The sequence below is a fragment of the Martes martes genome, assembly GCF_963455335.1.
Source record: "Martes martes genome assembly, chromosome: 16".
NCBI classification, from domain to species: domain Eukaryota; kingdom Metazoa; phylum Chordata; class Mammalia; order Carnivora; family Mustelidae; genus Martes; species Martes martes.
Genome location: NC_137904.1, coordinates 2517181 through 2536666, shown reverse-complemented (window position 1 = coordinate 2536666; position 19486 = coordinate 2517181). Strand labels below are relative to the sequence as shown.

General features: G+C 58.7%; 1 protein-coding gene across 1 annotated transcript in view; it reads right to left on the bottom strand.

Annotated features, from left to right (window-relative positions):
- Positions 1–1701: 1701 nt before the first annotated feature.
- The window catches only part of DNAH2 (dynein axonemal heavy chain 2), a gene marked incomplete at both ends in the record, with an annotated part of 77780 nt that continues 59995 nt past the window's right edge, over positions 1702–19486 (bottom strand). The window contains 23 exons of the mRNA XM_080825621.1: positions 1702–1856; positions 1996–2146; positions 2290–2364; positions 2467–2643; positions 3084–3198; positions 3320–3471; positions 3549–3777; positions 4023–4207; positions 4342–4533; positions 8420–8610; positions 8815–8998; positions 9118–9266; positions 9353–9539; positions 10861–10987; positions 11994–12193; positions 12304–12448; positions 12566–12699; positions 12874–13022; positions 13199–13349; positions 13465–13531; positions 13601–13749; positions 13876–14001; positions 14506–14670. Of these exons, the coding sequence (XP_080681747.1) occupies positions 1702–1856; positions 1996–2146; positions 2290–2364; positions 2467–2643; positions 3084–3198; positions 3320–3471; positions 3549–3777; positions 4023–4207; positions 4342–4533; positions 8420–8610; positions 8815–8998; positions 9118–9266; positions 9353–9539; positions 10861–10987; positions 11994–12193; positions 12304–12448; positions 12566–12699; positions 12874–13022; positions 13199–13349; positions 13465–13531; positions 13601–13749; positions 13876–14001; positions 14506–14670 (3555 nt within the window). The remainder of the gene's footprint in view (positions 1857–1995; positions 2147–2289; positions 2365–2466; positions 2644–3083; positions 3199–3319; positions 3472–3548; positions 3778–4022; positions 4208–4341; positions 4534–8419; positions 8611–8814; positions 8999–9117; positions 9267–9352; positions 9540–10860; positions 10988–11993; positions 12194–12303; positions 12449–12565; positions 12700–12873; positions 13023–13198; positions 13350–13464; positions 13532–13600; positions 13750–13875; positions 14002–14505; positions 14671–19486) is intronic.

Below are 19486 nucleotides of genomic sequence, written 5' to 3'. Positions count from 1 at the left end.
CAGGTAACGGCCACCAGCCGCAGCAGACAGGAAGCGAATCTGCGTTGCTTAGTAACCAAGCCGCGTGCCCCCTTCCCACTATTTACCGCGGCCCGGGGAGGCGGAGACTGAGTCCCAGCCCCCTCCCCACCTCTGCCCTTCGCCCTCCCGCCCACAATTTCCTGTGAGGGGCCGAGATGACAGGAAGCCGGAGGCCCACCCCCGCCCACCTTTCTCTCGGGCCGCGCGGGGGGCTTCGGCCGCCCTCCGGGCCACAGCGCCCACCCCGCTCCCGCGGCTCGGGCTGCGTGTCTCGCCCTCGCCATCTCGTGGCTGCTCTGGGAAGGTCCGCACGGAGCCGGGCCCGGCGAGGGCGACGAGCGGCCGAGTGGGGTCGGCCCAGGGATGCAGGGGCTAGCGGGGTGCGGCGGAGTGGATGGAGGCGCGGGCCGCCGCGGGGAGGCCGGCTGCCGGCGCTCCCGCCGTGAGGGGCAAGGCTGAGGCGACACACCTCACCGTGCGGAGAACCGGAGGGACACCCGAGGTGGCCCCGGGCCCGGAGACCCTTGCCTGCCTGGCCACGCCCGACCTCAGGGGGTGGTCGCACCGGCCTCGCTGCCGACTCTGACCTTCGGTCCCGCCCTTCAGTCAGGGGCCGCCGCGCCCGGCCCCGCCCCGCCCTGGGTCGGGGAGGGGAATCCCAGCCCGAGGGGGACTGGGAGCCCTTTGAGGCCCCTCTGGACATCCGCACCCCCAAGTCTAATACCTCCCCGCTCTTCCCCCACCCCGCCCCTCACTCTTCTAGAGAACCCTGGCGTCCTGCGCCCTGGTCTCCTTTCAGTGCCTTTGCCGAGACCCAAACGTCCATCCCCGGCTCTACCGGTCCTGAGACTTGGGCGTCCCGCCCCCCTGCGCGAAGATGGGTTTCCCCCTTTCCGACGCCCTCGCAGCTCCCCGTTACCTGTTTCTGGGGAGTCCCAGGTGCTCAGGCTCCCCGAGGTCTCCCAGGGGGTCGAGCGGGCCCCCCCTCTCCCAGGCCAGGGCCGGGGGGGCCGCTCCGCCCCGTGGCGCAGTTGGATTTTCCAACACAAACACCGCCCCCCCTGCGCCCCAGCCCCGCCCCCTTCTCCGTGGTCCCGCCCCTCCTCGCGCCGGAGTCCCTCTCTCGGGCTCCGCCCCGCCTTCTGCGGGTCCCACTCGCCTCAGCGCAGGTGCCGAGGAGGATGCCGGATGCCGGGTGCCGGGTTCGGGGTGCGACGTACCGGGTCCAGCCCCGAGCCCCGCCTGACAAACCCTTATTCCATTCGGACCACGCGCCATTCCAAAGTAAGCCCCGCCCCACCGCTCAGGGCCAGCCCCGAAATTGAGCCCCTCCCGTTTCAGGTCCCACCGCCCGGCCCCTCGCTCAAGGCCACGCCCCCTCCCTCTCCTGGCCTCCCCCTTCCCTAGCTCCGTCCCCATCCTTCAGCCGCCCGCGGGAGTACCTTCCTCCGTGAGGCCTGGGCTTCCTCCCTCCCCAGACTCCCGGCACCCCATTGAGAGGCTCAGTCAGGGCTACGGTTGAAGGCGTTTTACTGCTCCGAGTTCCTATACAATTCTTCCACCTTTATGGCCAGTACACCTAGCTGTCTCCCGGCCCCCATTCTGTGGCCCCCGTTAAGTCCAGCCTCCGTCCCCGGAGTCCCCGACCCTCCCTCAAGCAGGGAGGAAGAGGAGGCCTTCTCAGTTGTCCAGGCTCATGAGTAGAGCAGTGCCCCTCTTGATCCAGTGATCAGATGTCATGGTCCCCGACCGGAGGTCGATGCCGATGACGAAGGAGGCTCGGTCTGAGCTGCCCGCCCGGTTGGGATAGTAATAGCAGGGACAGGAGTACATACCTGGGGGAAAGGAGAGGAGGAGGAGTCAGGAGTCAGAGCCCCGGGGGCCGCCTCCGAGAAAGCAGGGCCCCAGCAGGTGGGGGGGGGCGGGGCCCAGGATGGGTTAGGATCCAAACTAAGGACCGGGAAGGCAGCGCACCCTTAGCGCTCTTCTTTCGACTTTCTGTAGGCCTGAAGTGGATGGTGGGCATGAGGCAGACAAGCTGCATGGGCTCCGCCTCCACCAAACAGGAGTTCTTCCTGTCCCAGCCAGCGCCCTCCAGGTACAGGCCACGGACCCAGACTCCATCCTGGGAAGACAGGTTGGGGGAGAAGTGGAGACCTTTGGCTGCCAGCACCCCTGAGCTGCCACCTCTCTTCTCCCTTCTTAACCAGTTGTTTCCCGCGGCTTACTCCCAGCACCCTCCCCCCCACCCAAGACCTCTGCTCCCACCTTGGGTGGATACACTAGGTTGCTGTCATCCACGGTGGAAACAATGAACTCCCAAGAGAGGTTGTCCACCGGAATCTGGGGGTTAAAGGGGAGCATAAGGGAGGACCCTTAAGGAGCAGAGCAAATCCGCACCCCCAGCACCCACCCCCCATCCTGCCTCCCACTCGGCTCGCTCACGTTGTTTTGGCGGGCTGAGGACTGCAGCACCGCGGTGAGGAAGCCGGTGGGAAAGGTGAAGCCAGACAGCCAGAAGATCACAGGAGGCCGGGCACGGCTGGCCCACAGCGCAAACTGTTCCACGCGCGTGGCCAAGTCCCGGGTCCAGGAGGCCAGTGGCTTCTGTGAGGGGTATGCCTGGAGGAGGAAATAGGGTGTGTTACGTGCTCATTGACTCGTGCACTCAGATCTTGATTTCGAGCGCTTGGCGCAGACCTGGAAAAAAATCTGCCGTGTCAGCCCATTTCCCAGCTGCCGCTGGGCCAAGCTTCCCAAAAGCCAGCTCCCAGGAAAAGCATAAAACCACGACTGTTCACCCACCACCAGAGTAACCGTAATATTGACCAGTTACCATTAATGAAGCACCCAGCATCCTTGAAATGTCCTTGGGGGAGGCAAGGAGTTTGCCCTAAGTTTCCAGGTTAATTACTCGGTGCAAACCTAGTCTGTGAATGGCGGGGCCGGATCTCCGCCTTGAATCTCTCTGGCTCCGAAACCCAGGCACACCGCATGTTGCCATATGCCTCCCAGAACCCGGGGATGGAGGGCACAGGGGTCTGAGAGGGATGGAATCTTGCCTTTCCCCAGAGTGGAGGGACATGGGCATCAAAGATGCAATTGAAAATCTCTTCGAGGCTTGTAGACATCACGATGAGGCCCTGAATGCCTTTCTCGAGGTCTGTCAGTGAGGACCTGAGCAGGATAAGGTGGGAATTTAGAGATGGGAGGGGCCTGGCAGAGCCATCCCTGGGGGGCGGGGGTGGGGAGCGCTGGGGGAGGGGGAAGCCCTTTCCTCTTGCCCCCTCCATCTTACAGGATGGTCTCCATAAGCTTGTTGTATCTCTGGATCTCCTGCAGAAGGACCACATTGAGAGGGGAGGGGTCCATGGCCAGCAGTTTTCGGGTCCCCTCATAGTCGATCATTTCAGGGATCTTCTGTTTCACGTCAGCGGCCAGCTCGAGGACCTGGCACGGCAGGAGCCCTGAGTGGCGGCCTCTCTGCCTCCTTGCTCGCCCTCCCTCAGCTGTCGGCCGGCTCCTACCTTCTCTTCCCGGCTCTGGCTTCCGGCCCTGGCAGGAGTAATCTGGGGTTGCAGGGACAGCAGAGTCTCAAAGAGAGTCCGTGCCTCAGTGATCTGGGAGGCCACGTCCGCGTTGGGGTGCTGGCCAAAGGCCTCGGGGGGGTCCATGCCCGGCAGCATGCTGATGTACTCCTTGTAAGAGGCCAGGCTCCCGTCTTTGGGGATGAAATAAGCCTCCAGGACCGACAACCTGAAGGCCCCCGGCATGACCGTCACCGCGCTGCGGGCCTCTGGGGCTCAGCGCCAGGTCAGGACCCCAGCCACTCTGCGCAGCCCCTTCGTCCCACCCCTGCTCCTGCTCCCTTTCCGACCCCACAGAATCGGCCTCCTGCCAGTCTCCCTGCCTCTTCTCAAATGCCCCCGCTGCCCCCAGTCCTGCCCCCTCGGGCGGCTGCTGTTCTCTGGGCCCGTGTCCGCGCCCCCTCCTTGCCTCACCGGTGAAAGGGGGTCGACAGAGTCTGGTCACAGAAATAGTCGTTGATGTAGGTGGTGAGCAGGCGCCTGTCCCAGTCGTCTGTCACGTGCCCACCGTAGTTGACACCGGCAATGAGGTACTTGAGGGCGTCCCACGGGGTCTCCTCGTACTCATCCAGATAGAGACTCAGCAAGTTCTCTGACACCTGTGCGCGGCCCCGGCCCCGCCCCCGCACGCAGTTAGGGCAGGAACTCATCCAACAGGGCTCTCTGTCCACGACTCCTCCCACCAGGACCCCACCAGGCAGGCCGGGGGTGACAGGCCCCTATTGGTGCAAACCTCAAAGTCAGAGTCATTGAAGCCATAGATGATGTTCCAGCCAAGCTGCAGGAACTTTTTGCGCTCCAGCAACACAGAATGGAAGAAGCAGAGGGCAAACAGCAGCTTCTTATACTTGGCAGGTTTGGCGCAGCGGGAAAACTGGGCTTCCGTCATCAGCTGGTAAAGACGCGTCATGTTGGCCTTCAGGCCCTGGGGACAATGCAGGACATTTTATTGGGATGTCCTGCATGGGATGACCTGCATCATGCTAAGCCCTGCCACTGGCACCACCATGTACGGTTGTGGAGGTTGCTCACTGCACAAGGACGTTTAAGGGGGTAGTGAAAGCTGAAATCCAGCCCTTGATCTGCATGATCTGCATGCCAGGATGTGCACCAATTCACAGGGCTAGGTGGGTGCCTTTCTTTCTTTCATCTGCACACGGGCACTGTGTGGGCTAGTGGCAGCTCTACCTTGTCCCCCCACTTTTGATAGTACATGCAACTATTAATGGACAAAAATCTATACGCTGCCATACGCAAAGTTTCAGGGTAGATTAAGGGGATCATAGCAGATCATCTGTGTGATAGATTTTTCAGGCTTTGTGAACGCCCTCGTGGGTCAAGGTGGGCAGAGTCTCACCAAGGGGAAAGAGATGATGAGGCTGAGAGGAGGGCATTGGTTTTGTGGAGATGGAAAGAATGGAAGGGATAGAGGCTCAAAGTGGAGAATAAGTGAGAAGATGAGTCTAACTGAAGTCAAGGGCAAGGACCCAGGTGGGATCAGAAGGGCTATGACCAGATGGAGCCATTAGGACTTGATTCACCAGGAGTCAGAGGGCCACTTTCTGTTTTGGGGTTTTTTTTGTTTTTTGTTTTAGATTTTATTTATTTATTTGAAAGAGAGTGAGCGAGCGAGAGAGAGAGAACACAAGTGGGGGGAGGGGCAGAGGCAGAGGGAGAAGCAGGCTCCTTCCTGAGCACAGAGCCTGATGTTGGGCTCGATCCCAGGACCCTGAGATCATGACCTAAGCCCAAGGCAGACGCTTCACCGACTGAGCCGCCTGGTGCCCCTGGCCACTTCCTGTCTTGAGCAGGACAGCAATATGTTGTTGACACAGTGCTTTTAAGAAGATGCATCCATTGGGGCACCTGGATAGCTCAGAGGGTTGGGCGTCTGCTTTCGGCTCGGGTCATGGCCTCCAGGTCACGGAATCGAGCCCCATGTCAGGCTCCCAGCTCAGCGGGGATCCTGCTTTTCCCTCTCCCTCTGCTGCTCCTCTGCATGTGTTGTCTCTCAAATGAGTAAATAAAATCTTAAAAAAAAAAAAAAAAAGAAGATGACGATGCATCCATGACAGACAGAACGTAGGAAAAAATTAGAGTAAGAATACTGTCATTAACAACACCAAAATATGTAAAGTTTCCAGGAATAAATAAAAATGCACAAATCTTTAAAGCGAAAATGAAAAAACTTGATTGAAATAAAGACTACATGGAGAGATATACTATAATCATGGATGGGGAGGCGTGATATATGAAAGATGTTGATTTCCTCCAAACTGATCAAGAGATTTTTTTTTGGTGGAACTTAACAAGCTAATCCCAGCAATTCTGTTGCAGAATAAAAGTCCACGAGTGGCCTGAAAAAGAAAGTGGTAAAGAGACTTGCCGTACCAGCCAGCAAGGACTATTACAGAGCTATAGGGTCACTGAGACCATGTCTTTTGACCCCAATATGAACAACCTAATGAGCAGAATAAAGGGCCCAGAAACCTACATGTATATAAACATGACTTAAGGCTTAGCAGGCCCTACAGATCAGAAGAGTATCTGTGCGCTATTTGATGATGGTACTGGGAGAACTGGTTATCTGTTTGGCCAGAAAAAAAATACTGGACCCCTACTCATTCCACACTCGTGAGAATCCACTTCAAGTGGTTCAAACACCAATATGGGAAGGTCAAATTATAAATGCTTCTGAAGACAAGTGTGAGAAACTGCCTTTACCACCTTGGAGTAAGCAAAGATTTCTTGAACAACACCTAGGAGCATAAGCCGTAAAGAAGAAAAAAGCTAAATTCCACCTCATAAAAATTCAGGATCTCCATTCATGAAAAAAATTACAAAAATGAAAAAGACAACGGACAAGACACATGACTGAGGACGGATTCGGATGGGGAGCGCATCGAGGAATCAGGAACGGTGAGCACAAATGAACGTCAAGTACATCGCACTGAGTGGGAAAAGCGAGCCGCAGGTTACCCGGGCCCGCGGCCAGCTCGGTGCCTCCAGCCGATGCACCTTGAGAAGAGCGGGGCTGTCCGGCGGGCAGGGAAGGCGAAGGGAAGGAGAGTCCTCGTTCTTACCTGGGAAGGTGGGCACACGGGCGTGTGTGGAATTGGGATCCTTTCTGTCTTGTGTATGTTTTATATTTTTGTGTGTCTGTGGGATGTTTAATGAAAAGGAAAAGACCAGACAGCAGGCAGTGATCCACAAATATACTGCAGAGCCACCCCCCGACTGGCACCTGGGGGCTCAGGTTCTGCGGGGGGATTTTATAGAGGATATGATTGGGTCACTGAAGAAACTGGAAATATATAATAGATTTAGGTTAAAACATCATCAGGGATGCGCGGGTGGCTCCGTCAGGTAAGCGTCTGGCTCTTGATTTCCGCTGGGGTCATGATCTCAGGTGTCGCACTCCACACTGAGCGTGGACACTGCTTAAGCTTCTCTCTCCCTCTATCCCTCCCTGCCCCCCCTACTTGCTTGCTCACTCTCTCAAAAAATAAAAAAGGAAAATGAAAAAATTAGGGGCACCATTAACAAAGATGGGGTGAGGAGGCTCTCTCTGGTGGTAGGCTGGCAACTTGGTTTGAGAGCGGGGGATTTTGGGGTGCCTGGGTGGCTCAGTCATTAAGCGTCTGCCTTTGGCTCGGGTCATGATCCCAGGATCCTGGCATTGGGCTCCCAACCCATCCCACGCGGTCCAGTGTCGCAGCAGGCTGGGGGGCAGCAGGAGCGGGGAGGTTGTATGAGTGTTGGCCTAGACCTGGAGGGCAGAGACTTCTTGAGGAAGGGATGGTCCCCGGCCTGAAGCGGCAAAGGAGGGGTTGAGGAGGATGTAGGCCCAGCTGCAGGGGCTTCTAGAAGCCTTGGGAGAGGGGGAAGAGTACAGAGTCTGGAGGAAGATGGACAAGGCATTGTAAAAATTAATGGTGTATGTAGAGCAAAGCAAAGGGGAACAACGTTTTTGGTGTAGCCGGGGGTGGGGGGGAGGCAATGTGATGGGTGTAGCGGGGGGTTGGGGGTGGCACAGGCCATGCTAATACAGGTTTTGGTCTCGGCTAAAAGCAGTGGAAAGCTACCAAAATCGTTCACACCGAGGTGAACAGGTGGGATGTGGGAACAGGAGCGGATCTTGAAGGATTAGGACGGTTGCACTGATGGTGACTTTGTAATGCAGAGATCACCTTTTCCAGAGCTGGAGGGAGGGGCTGGGGTCCAGCGGGTGTGGCATCAGGGAGAGATGCAAGGAAGTGCCGTGAGGCAGGAAGGTTCTATGGACAAGTTATTTACTCTTCTGTGCCTCAGTTTCTCTCTGTAAAATGCGAGGAACGGTTCTGATAGGGGGGTGTGCGTTTTAAATGAGTTCATAAAGGAATGATGCCTGGGCCATGATCATGCTCAGGAATGTTTAGATATTGGGGCAGCTGGGTGGCTCAGATGGTTAAGTGTCTGTCTCTGGCTCAGGTCATGATCCCAGGGTCCTGGGATCGAGTCCCACATCAGGCTGCCTGCTCAGTGGGGAGCCTGCTTCTCCCTCTCCCTCTGCCTCTTCCCCTGCTTGTGGTCTCTCACTCTCTCAAACAAACAAATAAAATCCTTTAAAAAAAAAAGAAAGAAATGTTTAGATATTACTACTAGGCTCTAAGAGTTTGGCGTGTAGAGAAAAGAAATGAGGTGGAATATTCTAGAAGGCAGCAGAACCAAAACGCGGCGCTGTCATTATGGCCGGACCTCTTGAGATCGCTCGCAGGGAGCCCGCGGGGCCAGCTGGCCCAGCTGGAGCCAGCGATCTGCGGGCGCCCTACCTTCGGGGGCTCTGTGGTCATCTTGATGCTGGCCTGCAGGATGGAGATGGGGAAGTCGGGGTGCGGGCTGGAGCTGAGCCAGAGGCGGAAGGACGGGTGGGGCTCTGCCACCTGCAGCTGCTCCACCAGTTTGTCCAGATTAGGCATCCAAGACAGGGACAGGTGGCAGTTAGCGAGGAACACCCAGTGGCCTGCGAGGAGATGCCGGGTTCACTGGGAACCCGTCCCAGAGCCCCAGCTGTCCCACGTGCTGCCCCGGTCTGTGCGCGCATGTGAGGGGCGGGGGTCCCAACCCAGTTCGGCGGCCGTGCCGGGGCCTTCCGGGGAAGCGGGGGGCTGTGGTTACCGTCGCAGAGCTGAGGTGGGGGCTCCGGGGGGGCGGGACAGATACTGACCCTGACTCACACCCTCCCGGAGCAGCCGGGCAGCGATGGGGGCCTGGCCCTGGCCCAGCGACAGGGCGTGGAAGCGCTGGGCCATGCCCGTGTGCTCCGCCAGCTGCAGGAGGGCACTGGTGGGGTCCACGCCGGGGGACAGGATGAAGACCAGCGGGGTTCGCGGGCTGGAATCCTCCATCACCTGCCGGGAGCACAGGGGCGCAGCCTCAGGCAGCAGGGCCCCCCACCCCTGGACGCCCCGGCAGCAGGGAGAGGGACGGAGGGACCCCGGGCAGCGGGCGAGGAAACCAAGCCACTGACCAGCTTCATGTTCAGCACAGGCGGCTCGACGAAGCGGGAGCCCAGGTTGGACACGATGAAAGAGGTGACGCAGAAGGCCACGCGGTCCTGGCGCAGGGAGCGCACGATCAGCATGCGCTGCATCTCGTTGCACGCGTTCTCCCACTCACCTGGAGGCGGGGCGCAGGGCTCTAGCGCGGCAGCTGCGGGGCTGCTGCAGGGAGGGCGGGGGGGCGGGGGGGGCGGTGGCGGGTACCTGGCAGCATGGCCTTTTCGGGGGTGGCATTGGTGTACCACAGGTGCCAGTCCCGGGGGTACTGTTCGAAGGAGTTCATGAGTCCGTGGAAGTTGGTCAGCTTGTCCAGCTCGGTGATGTTATCCCAGTAGGCGTCCGCCAGCCAGCTGGTGCACGGGTTGTCCATCTGGCCCTCCCGATCCAGGACCTGGGCCGGGGCGGAGGGCAAGGGATCGACAGGGAACACCTCCTGAGAATTACTTTTTTCTTTTTTCTTTTTCTTTTTCTTTGGCCGGGATGGCCAGATGAAGGAAGGAGGGCAGGAATCCGCGGTGGGTTGGGATCCGCGGTGCCTGGGGACGGCAGTGGCGGTGTGGGGGTCCGGGGCTCGCCGTGCAAAGTTAGGAAGCTGGCGCCCTCTAGTGGTTTCCCGGGATTACTGTTCCTCGCCCCCCGAGGCTCTCGGCGGGTGGCCTCACCCCTCGGGGCGGTTTGTAGGTTCCCTTCTTCAACAAATACTTACTGCTCACCGACCACGTGTTTTCAGAGCTTGGGACACATGACTGTGTAAAAGGACAGAGTCCTCGGCCCCGGAGGAGCTTAGTGTCCAAAATGGGAGGGCAGATGATGAGCCAAAACCCAGGACAGATCATTAAATGATCTAGTAGGTTAAAGATGGCAATGCCATGCAGAAACAAAGTTGAGGAGGATAAAAAAGACTAGAAGTTCTTGGGGGCTGGGGGGGGCTGGAGTGTTAAATAAGAAGGGGCGCTTGGGTGGGCCAGTCGGCTGAGCCTCCCACGCTCCGCCTCGGCAGGGGTCCTGATCTCCAAGTCTGGAGGACTGAGCCCCACTCCACATCGGACTCAGCACTCGGCTGCCCTTCCCCCCACCTCAAATCGATAAATACAATCTTTAAAAAAAAAAAAAAAGAGAGAAGAGAAGAAAAAGTCAAGGAGGTCCCAGTGAGTGAGACGGGATTTGAATCAAGTCTTGGAGGAGGTAAGGGAGGGCCCCACGCCCACCTGTGGCAGAAGGAACAGGGGACACAGGGGCACTAGGGTGGGCCGCATCTGCCAGTTCCAAGGGACTAGAGGATTTCAAGTGGGTCTGTCCTGCGCGGGCGTGCTTCGCTTCCTGGGGCCATCGGGAGCAGAAGGGCTGGATCCAACCAGACCGGGATTTTGCCAAGCAAAAGCAGCATGAGGGTGGGTGGGCAGGGTGCTCACGAGGGAGAGAGCTCGATGTGACCGTGGCAGCCAGGCCAGGGGAGGAGTGCTCGAGCAGCAAGGGAATAGGGAAGATCACAGCAATCCGCGGATCCCAGGGGAGAGGGGCCCCAAAGCTCTGCCCATAAGGCGAGCGAGGGAGCCCATGGCAGGTGCACACTCCGCACCCTGGGGGGGGGGCACTTGCTCCTGGTGCTTTTCCTTAGCTCGCGCCCTAGAGCGCTGGGCCTCATGGGCTAGCTTGGGAGTCCTTGTCACACGTCCCCCTGGCCCCCACCTGGATGCCTCCGCCCCACTCACCACGCCCCCGCGCAGAAAGAAGTTGTACTCATCCATGTTGAGCTTGCCGGAGGTCTCCAGGATTTTGGCGCACATCTGGAAACTGAACAGCAGCTTGTGGCGCTCAAAGAGTGTGCGGCAGGTGTACCTGGGAGACGGCCAGCGGAGGGAGGGGGGGGCGGGAAGCCAATGTGAATGCTCACTGAGCCTGACACACAACGAGGGCCCCGGTCAGCGTCTAAGCCGAGCCTCCCATAAACAGCCACGCGCACAGGGACCTGGAGGGCTCACTGGGGACATCAGTCATTCGTTTCCAGCAAACAGCCCACAGCCTTGGTGGGACCCCAACTCTGTGCCAGGCACTCAGCCAGGTTCCGGGGACACAAAGGTGAATGAGCCCCAGACTCTGTCCTGGAGGCAGTCGGGTAGAGAGGGAGGACAGCCAGCCAGCCCGGGGATTCTTGTGTGACCTGACAGGTCCTGCACGGGGTAGCCGCGCCGCTGGGGGGATCGCAGGGCAGGGCTGCCCCGGGGCAGTCTCTGAGAGGAGCTGCCCGGGGACAGCAGAGTCATGAGCATCGTGGAAGAGGGAGGGCGGGGAGCCTAGGCAAAGAGAGCATTGCAGGGCCTGGTGGGCAGACCTGGGCAGGGGCCTTTGCAGAAAGACCCAGGAGCAAACCCTGGGGCTTGATCGGGGGGTCAGGGAGAAGAAGGGTCAGGGAGAACTTCTGATTTCTGGCTTGGGGGACAGGGAGGTGGGTGTCGGTGCCGTCCGGGGGTGACGACCCTTAAGGAAGGGGGAGATGAGGGGTTTGAGGTGAAATGAGCCGAGCTCAAGGGGGCTGTGGGACCTCGGGGTGGAGAGGTCAAGTTCACTGCGGCTCAGAGCCTGGTCCCCAGACCAGCAGGGAGCTGGCTAGAGATGCACAACCTCAGGCCGCAGCCCAGACCCACTGAATCTGATCCTGGATTTTACCAAGATTCCTACTGCTGGGCTCTTGGCCCACAGGCGGGGCTAGACCCTCAGTGGACTTGCTGCCCAGGGAAGCTGTAGGGAGAGGGGAGCAGGGCACCAGGAGCCGCGGCTCGGTGGGGCGAGAAGGTCTGCGTCTCGGGGGACGCCGGGCCGGGCGCGCACAGCGCGGGGCGCCGACCTGTAGACTGCGTAGGTGTGGTACTCGTTCAGGTAGTCGATGCGGTCCTCCAGCTTGTTGCTGCGGTGGCTCTTGTCGATGCTGAGGATGAAGAGGCTGATGTAGGCGTCCAGCGAGAACTGGTACATGGGGTCGATGCGGCCCATGTCGTTGAGCACGAAGAACAGCACCGAGGCCCGCTGGGCGCAGGGGCGGTAAGCCTGGGGGCGGGGGGGGGGAGGGGAGTCAGGATCACGGTGGGGGGTGGGGCGGGGGCGGGGCCGGGCGAACCCCCTCCCTCCCCCAGTCTCCACAGCCATGGCGCGCGCACCTCTCGGGCCATGTCGATGTTGATCTCCGTGGTCTCGCTGGTCTCCAGCTGCTCCGTCACCTCGGTGGCCGTCACCTTGGAGGTCCTCAGGGTGTTCACCAGCTGCACGTCGTCCAGCAGGGAGCCTGTGGCCTCATTCAGCAGCCTGGAAGGAGGCCCCCGGGGCGGGGATGCAGAGGTGAGGGGCCTGGCGCTCCTCCACAGCCCCGGGTGCCTGCGGGCCCCAGTGGGGCGTCGGGGTGGGCGAGGGGGCCGCTCTCACCGAAGGATCTCGTCCTCCAGCTCCTTGAGCTTCCTCTTGCCCGCAGCGATATTGATGACCAGCGAGTCCTTCTGCTCCTCCAGCTCCGGCCGCTCCTTCCGGACCACGATCCCCAGCAGCTGAGCCTCCAGGCCCTGAGAGCGCAGATGCAGGGGGACACTCTCACTCCGGGGACCTCACTCTTGTCGCCCCATCACATCTCCCGGCCCCTCGTCCCCTGCTGCCCCACGACATGGGCCTCCGTCTCCATCCCGCCAACTCCTGCTCCCTCCGAGTTGAGCTCGGTCCGGGCGCCAGCCCCCAGCCACCTGTTCTTTGACGGCAAAGTTGACAATGGTGGTCTTGGCCGAGGTCTCCGGGCTGTAGTGGGGGTTGGAGAGCTTGGTGGTGATGTAGAACCGGAAATTCGGATTGTACTCGACTTCCTTGTCTCCGATGCGCATCAGCAGCCGACCACCTGTAGCCGCGGGGTCGGGGGACGGTGGTCACGGGCAAGGACCCGCTGTGGTCAGCGTGCTGCAGTGCCCCCCGCCCCGGGGCTGTCTGAATGGAGGCCCCCCAGCTTGGGGACCAGCCCTTCTGTCCCCCGGGGATGCCCCGCAGTGTGAGCCCACAGCAAGCCTGGGCCCACACCGATTCGAGTTACGGATTTGTTGAGCACAGGGTTGAGGGTGGGGTCCAGATACTCCTGCACATTCTGGAGCAGCACTGGGTATCCGAACTGGATGGCCTTTTCTAGAATTTGGAGGTAGTCGCTCATCTGCAGGTCGATAATCTGGAGGCCCTAGAGAGTAGGGGAAACAGCGGGAGACCCACTGAGGGACCAAAGGAAAACCAGGCTCATGGGTAGGGGCTCGGGAAGGGACAGGCTTGGGGAGCATCCCCCCCCAGCCTTATACCTGGTTTCCTTCCATGTTTTTGATCCACTTCAGGGCCTGGGCCTGGGGGTCAATCATCAGCGCCCACCTGCAGGGGGACGGTCAGCCAGACCACGGGCGCTGCCCCCCCCACCCCTGCCCCCGGCAGCGTCCTGACCTGTTGCCACGGGTGACGATGATGCCATTCTCCGTGGAAAAGGCATCCGAGGGCAACCCTTGGATGTTCCAGTCTCGAACTTTGGTAGGATTGGACAGGAAGTTATCAAAGGTGAAGCGGGGTGAGTACGGGACATGCAGCTCCCAGATCTGAGCGGGGAAGAGCCCCGAATTTCAGCCTGGAGACCTGAGCCTGTCCTCCCCCCAGCCCCGGCCCCTCCCAGAGGCTGTGGTCTCACGGCCCGAGAGATCACTCACACCTGAGCGCTGCCTCACCCTCTTCATCCAGATCTGGTTGACGATCTCATCCCGGTAGTTGGTCAGGAAGGGGCCCATGTAGGACAGGAAGGCAGCAGCCAGGAGACAGTCACCCACCAGGTAGCCCAGATCCTCCTCCAGGCCCTGGGGGGCAGGAGGGGGTATAAGCCAGCAGGGGTGGTGGGGGACACACTGGGAGTGCTCTGAAGACACTGTCCTGGGGACACTTTCTAGATCAAAGAGGTGCTTCCCCTCTCCCGAACCTCTGGCCCTGAAGGCTCTAACCTGGTTCTAATTACTCCTGAGCTCCCGTCTTTAATAGCGGTTCTGTTTACACTCCGGTGATAAGGCCCGAGCCTTTCCTGAAGCCCGGAACTCAACAGAGGCAGAGACAAGACGCCCCGGGGCTGTTTCTACCAGGTCGGCGGGCCCCATCAGGGGCCCTGGCGTGAGCTTTCCTGGCCTACGGGGCAGCAGACCCCTAATGGCACAAAGTCTTTCCTTCCGCTCTTCTCCTGAAGTGGGAGGGGGAGAACGCACTGACACCCCACGTCCCCACGTCCCCTGACCCTCCCTCAGCTGGAGGCAGGTGCAGCTCCGGGCAGGGTGCGCAGGGAGAAACGAGCGCCAGCCGGCGGCCCGGCTCACCTGCACCGTCTCCTCCCACCGCGCCTTCTCGCCGGCCAGCCCGGACACCAGCAGCCCGGCGCGCTGAAGCTTCCCCTCCATCTCCTCCGACTTCTTCCGGAGCTCCTCCTTCTGGGCCAGCTTCTCGTCGTACTGTTTCTTCAGCATCTCCAGTTTCTGGGCTACCTGGGAGGGACCAGAGCCCAGGGGATCAGACCGACCCAGCGCGGGGGCAGACTGCTCGGGTCCCTCTCGCCAGCCCCGCCGTCCGGGGCCCCCGTGGCCTCGGATGAATCCATCTCCGAGCGCCAGGGTTTCCCGGTGTCAAAAGGACCGTCCCGACACCCGTCCTACGGGCCGGTCGTGGAGGGAAAGCAGGATCAAGTTGGCGCGCTGAGATGACTTTTCCCTCCCTTCCCTCCGCCACGGTTTCCCCGAGCCTGGAAACGGCTCGTGATGAAACCCAAGGCTGGGCTAGAGACACATCTCTTGTAGCAGAACAAGCCACACGAGATACGTTGTTGGAACAGAAGATCGAGATAGTGCGAGAAGGGCTGCCCGTCCGTACCAGAGGGCATGCGCCTAAGGCAGACCTGGAGAGAGAACGGAAAAGCAAGAAGTGAGCCCAGGAACCGCTGGGAGAAAAGGCCCAAGTCCGAGGACCCACACAGGGATGGGGACCTGGGAAGGGCTTTCCCTCCTTGAGATGCCTCCCCGGGCTCCGCTCGGCCTGGGACGTGTCGCTCCGATCCGATCGGTGGTGAGCGTCGGGCGCACACCGTGTCACCACCTTTTTCATGAGGAACACGGGGTCGGCAGGCCGCTAAGTGCCTGGCACGTAGCGTGCACACGACAGATGTCCGTCCCCTTCCTGCTGCCCCTGCCGGGAGCAGCAGCCTGCGACCGTGTGGAGCACGCGTCCTCGCCCGCCTCCCTGATGGTTGTTGGAAGGAGTGCATGGGGCCTGGCACCCAGCGCTCACCCACCTGAGCCCAAGCCCAGAGGCCCACCCCCAAGATCCTGGAAATGCGACACATGACCCCCCCCAAGTTTCTGTCCCTAAAGCAACGTCACCTTCGGGGGACAGCGCAAGCCTCGGGAGTGATGTGTTGAAAGGCACTAAGGGCTAAAGAAAGAAGGGGTGAGGTGAGCCGGGCCATGCAAAGGAGGAAACATGGCTGGGGGGGGGCCCAGAGGGGGAGGGGCACCCTGTCTGCCCCCCCCCGCCCCCGTACGTGTGGGTTTCACCCCAGGGAGGTGAACGTGACCGCCTCCCCGCGCCCGGTCCGCGCTCGTCAGCAGCCCTGATTATAACTGGGCTTCCCGCCGAGATGTGTCTGCGGGGAGGCTCAGCCCACGACCGCGCTGTATTTCATTACTGGCTTTGCACGTGGTGCTGTCTTCACTGTTTCTATTTTTTATACAGGAAATGCGTGCATAAGGTGAAAGGCCTAAATGAGACGACAGAAGCGGCCGGAATGACCAGCGAGAGTCCCTTAGCTGCCTCTTCAAGCCGCTCCCACCCCACCCTGCTGCAGCAAGTCGTTCTGTAACTGTTTCTCTTCTCACGTCTGCTGGCAGGTGCCTCTGTATCTTTGACTGTTATACTTAGGCTGGTTTTCTTTTTTTTTTCTTTTCTTCTTTTTTCTTTTTTAAGTAGGTTGCACGCCCAGTGCACCGCCCGACGCGGGGCTCGAACCCACAACCCTGAGATCAAGACTTCAGCTGAGATCCAGAGTCAGTCATCTGACTGAGCCATCCACATGCCCCTGTAAGCTATTTTTTTTTAAATACATACATACCTATATATTCATCTATTTGCATTTTTTAAATGGTCGCTGTTTTAATCTTTTTCATTCAAAAACGGTGAAAAACTGCAAACCTAGGGAAAATAATCGCATGCCGAACCCCTCTATACCCGTCACATTTGACAGTTATTTGCATTTTGCTATTTTTAATCTCATCTCCTGGTGTTTTGCCAAAGCATCTTAAAGGAAGTTACGACCTCATGACATTTCCAACCTCCAGACTTCCTAATGCCTCCCGGGAACAAGACAAGGATGTTCCCCACGTGACGGTAACCCCATTATCACACCTAATCACAACGTCATCTTTAAAAAAGTAACGATAGGGGCTCCTGGGTGGCCCAGTTGCTTAAGCCACTGCTTGCAGCTCAGGTCACGATCCCGGAGTCCTGCCATCAGGCTCCGGACTCTGCGGGGAGTCTGCTTCTCCCTCTGACCTTCTCTCTCATGTTCTCTCTCACGCTCTCTTTTTCTCAAATGAATAAATAAAATCTTTTTTAAAAATTAAAATTAAAATTAAAAAAATAAAAAATTTAAAAATAACGATAATCATATTCATCTTCTAGATCTTTCTGTAAAGAGTGAATGCACATCAAAAGGAAGGAAAAGCACACAACAGGGGGAAGATTCTGGCTTCCTCCAGGTCCTGAGCCAGCCCCCTGTGGCTGTGCTCACTTGGAAAGCTTTCCAGACAGAGTCCAGTTGGGCAGGTTGGGCACTGAGCCAATACATAATAAAGTAAATACAAGCCCCATGAAGGCAGGGCCTTGCTCGCCAGCTAGATCCTTACACTTAGAAGGCTGCCCCGCGCTCAGGAGACGGTTCGTGCCTGGGTGAGTCTTCTCATGAGGATAAACGCTGGCATACTAACGCGCTTTACTATTTTTTCCTCGTCTCCAAGTCGGCTCGCGTCAAGCTGCCTCATTCTCTTTAACAGCTGCAAAACCCGCTTGTGAATGACTGAACCATAATTTATATAACAAGCCTCCTTCTGATAGACGTGTGTGTCTTTCCCACATTTTCTATTCTTAACCACGCTGGGACGAACGTCCTCGTCTGTGCGTAAGCACATTTTGACACGGCTGTTTCTTTTTTGTTTACTTGGTGAACAAGTCACTTGAAAATCCAGAAGGCACAAGAGCCTGGAAAGTGTCCCAGCCCTGCCCTTGGTCCTCCCTGCTGCCTCCTCGAGGTAGCTGCCCTGCTTCTTCAATATTCACCCCTCCAGAGGTATTTTGCACTCATTCGAGTACATTCCACAGGGCTGTTTCCTGGTTTCTCCATTCGAAACTATTTCTATGACGTCTGTGCTACGAGAGGCAGGTGTCGACTCTGACCCTCCACGCCACCACCTCTTTGTCCCTGCTCCTACGTTTGTTTGTTTGTTTTTTTAAGATTTCTTTTTAGGGGCACCTGGGTGGCTCAGTGGGTTAAGCCTCTACCTTTAGCTCTGGTCATGATCTCAGGGTCCTGGGATCGAGCCCCACATCGGGCTCTCCGCTCCGCGGAGAGCCCGCTTCCCCCTCTCTCTCTGCCTGCCTCTCTGCTTACTTGTGATCTCTGTCAAATAAATAAATAAAATCTTTTTAAAAAAGATTTTTTTATTTTTTGAAATCATCTCTACACCCTACGTGGGGCTCGAACCCACAACCTCAGATCCAGGGCCGTGCGCTCCACTGACAGCCCCCGCCGGGTGCCCCTCTCCTACCTGTTCTAAGGCTGCTGCCTGTCACCTTAATCATGCCGATAACATCTCCAGACCCTGTTTGATCTCATCTCCCACACAAGGGTTGCCCAGTCCTTCCCCTCCCGCACCCACCCCACCTCCCACCTATTTAGCCGCGTTCTCATTTTTATGGGGTCGAGCTTGATCACGACACTCCCACTCAGCAGTCCTGGTCTTCTCCAGGTCCATGGTGACTGGCTGAGCTGCCTATGGCCGGGGCATCTTCTGACGGGGGTCACCGCGCCCGCTGTCCGGGTTGTGAAATATTTTCCCGTCGCGTCTGACGCTGCACTTTTCTCTTGCAGAAATTCCCATCCGTTGGGTCTCGGGTGGCTGTCCCGCGGGGTTGGGTTTGCAGTTGCTGCTTCCCACCCTTCTGCTGGCTGTCGGACTTTAAGCAATTTTAATTTTCCCAGGATTCTCTTTTTGTCTCTGTTCTTGCCATTTTTTTTCCTCTCAACGTCCTCTTTTTGCTCTCCGGGTGTCGGTCCTTCCTCCGTCACCTCCTCCGACGATGGCTGTGTTTACCTTGGTTTGCTTTTTAAGTGCTTCTCCCCAACCTGAGTTATCTCTGGGTTTGTTTTTCCTTCTAGGGCCATGTTTTGTTACAGTTTCTGATCTTGGCCGCTCCCTTGTTCTGTGGGAAGACTTTCCCCCTGTCCTCACGCGTCCCTTCTCCGGGGCCGCGCGTGGCTGATCTGACTGACGCAGGCGCCTGGAATGCTCTGGACCCTCCGGTCCCTTCCACTCTGCCCTCCCACCCCCCCCCCCAGCAGCGCCCAACACCAGGCAAGCCTGTCTGATGACAACGTCGCCTCTAGTGGGACCGCTTGCCCACCGTGTCGGCCACATCCTCCCACCTAGTCTCTAACGGTGATATTTTGGCCAAACTCCTTTTGTTTTATTTTTTGATGTGTTTAGAACCCCAGGAATAGAAGAAGTCTGCTCATTCTCGGATTCCTCGAGAGAGAGCGCAGACCGGGACACCCCTGGGAAGCTGGGGGCAAGGGCAGGCGCCGTGCATGGACCTTGCGGGTCCGGACGTGGGTTTTGCGTCAAAGGATCTGTCCAGGCTCCTATTAGGCCTGGTGGGTCTTTGCACCGAGGCCAACCTGCTGTGACACTCTGACCTTGGCAGGTGACAGTGCCTTTGTCCACAGGGAGGTGGCCGTGTCTGGGGAGGCAGGACTGCTTGCAGGCGTGGGCTGCAAGGGTGGGCGGCCCAGGATGACAGCTCCCGCGGCGACAGAAAGGCCTGCCACCAGGCTAGGGGGCAGCGGGGGCGGAGTCTGAGGCGCTCGCAGACAGCGTGTGACATTGGGGGAGCTTCTACGGCAGGACAGCAGGCTCTGCGCAGATGGCCAGGCCCATGTGGCCCTGGACCAGCTGTCCCGGGCTTCAGCGTCTCACACTCTGGGCCGAGGAGGCGATGGTGGCGGGATGGACCTGAATCCGTGCGCTCTGCCCACAG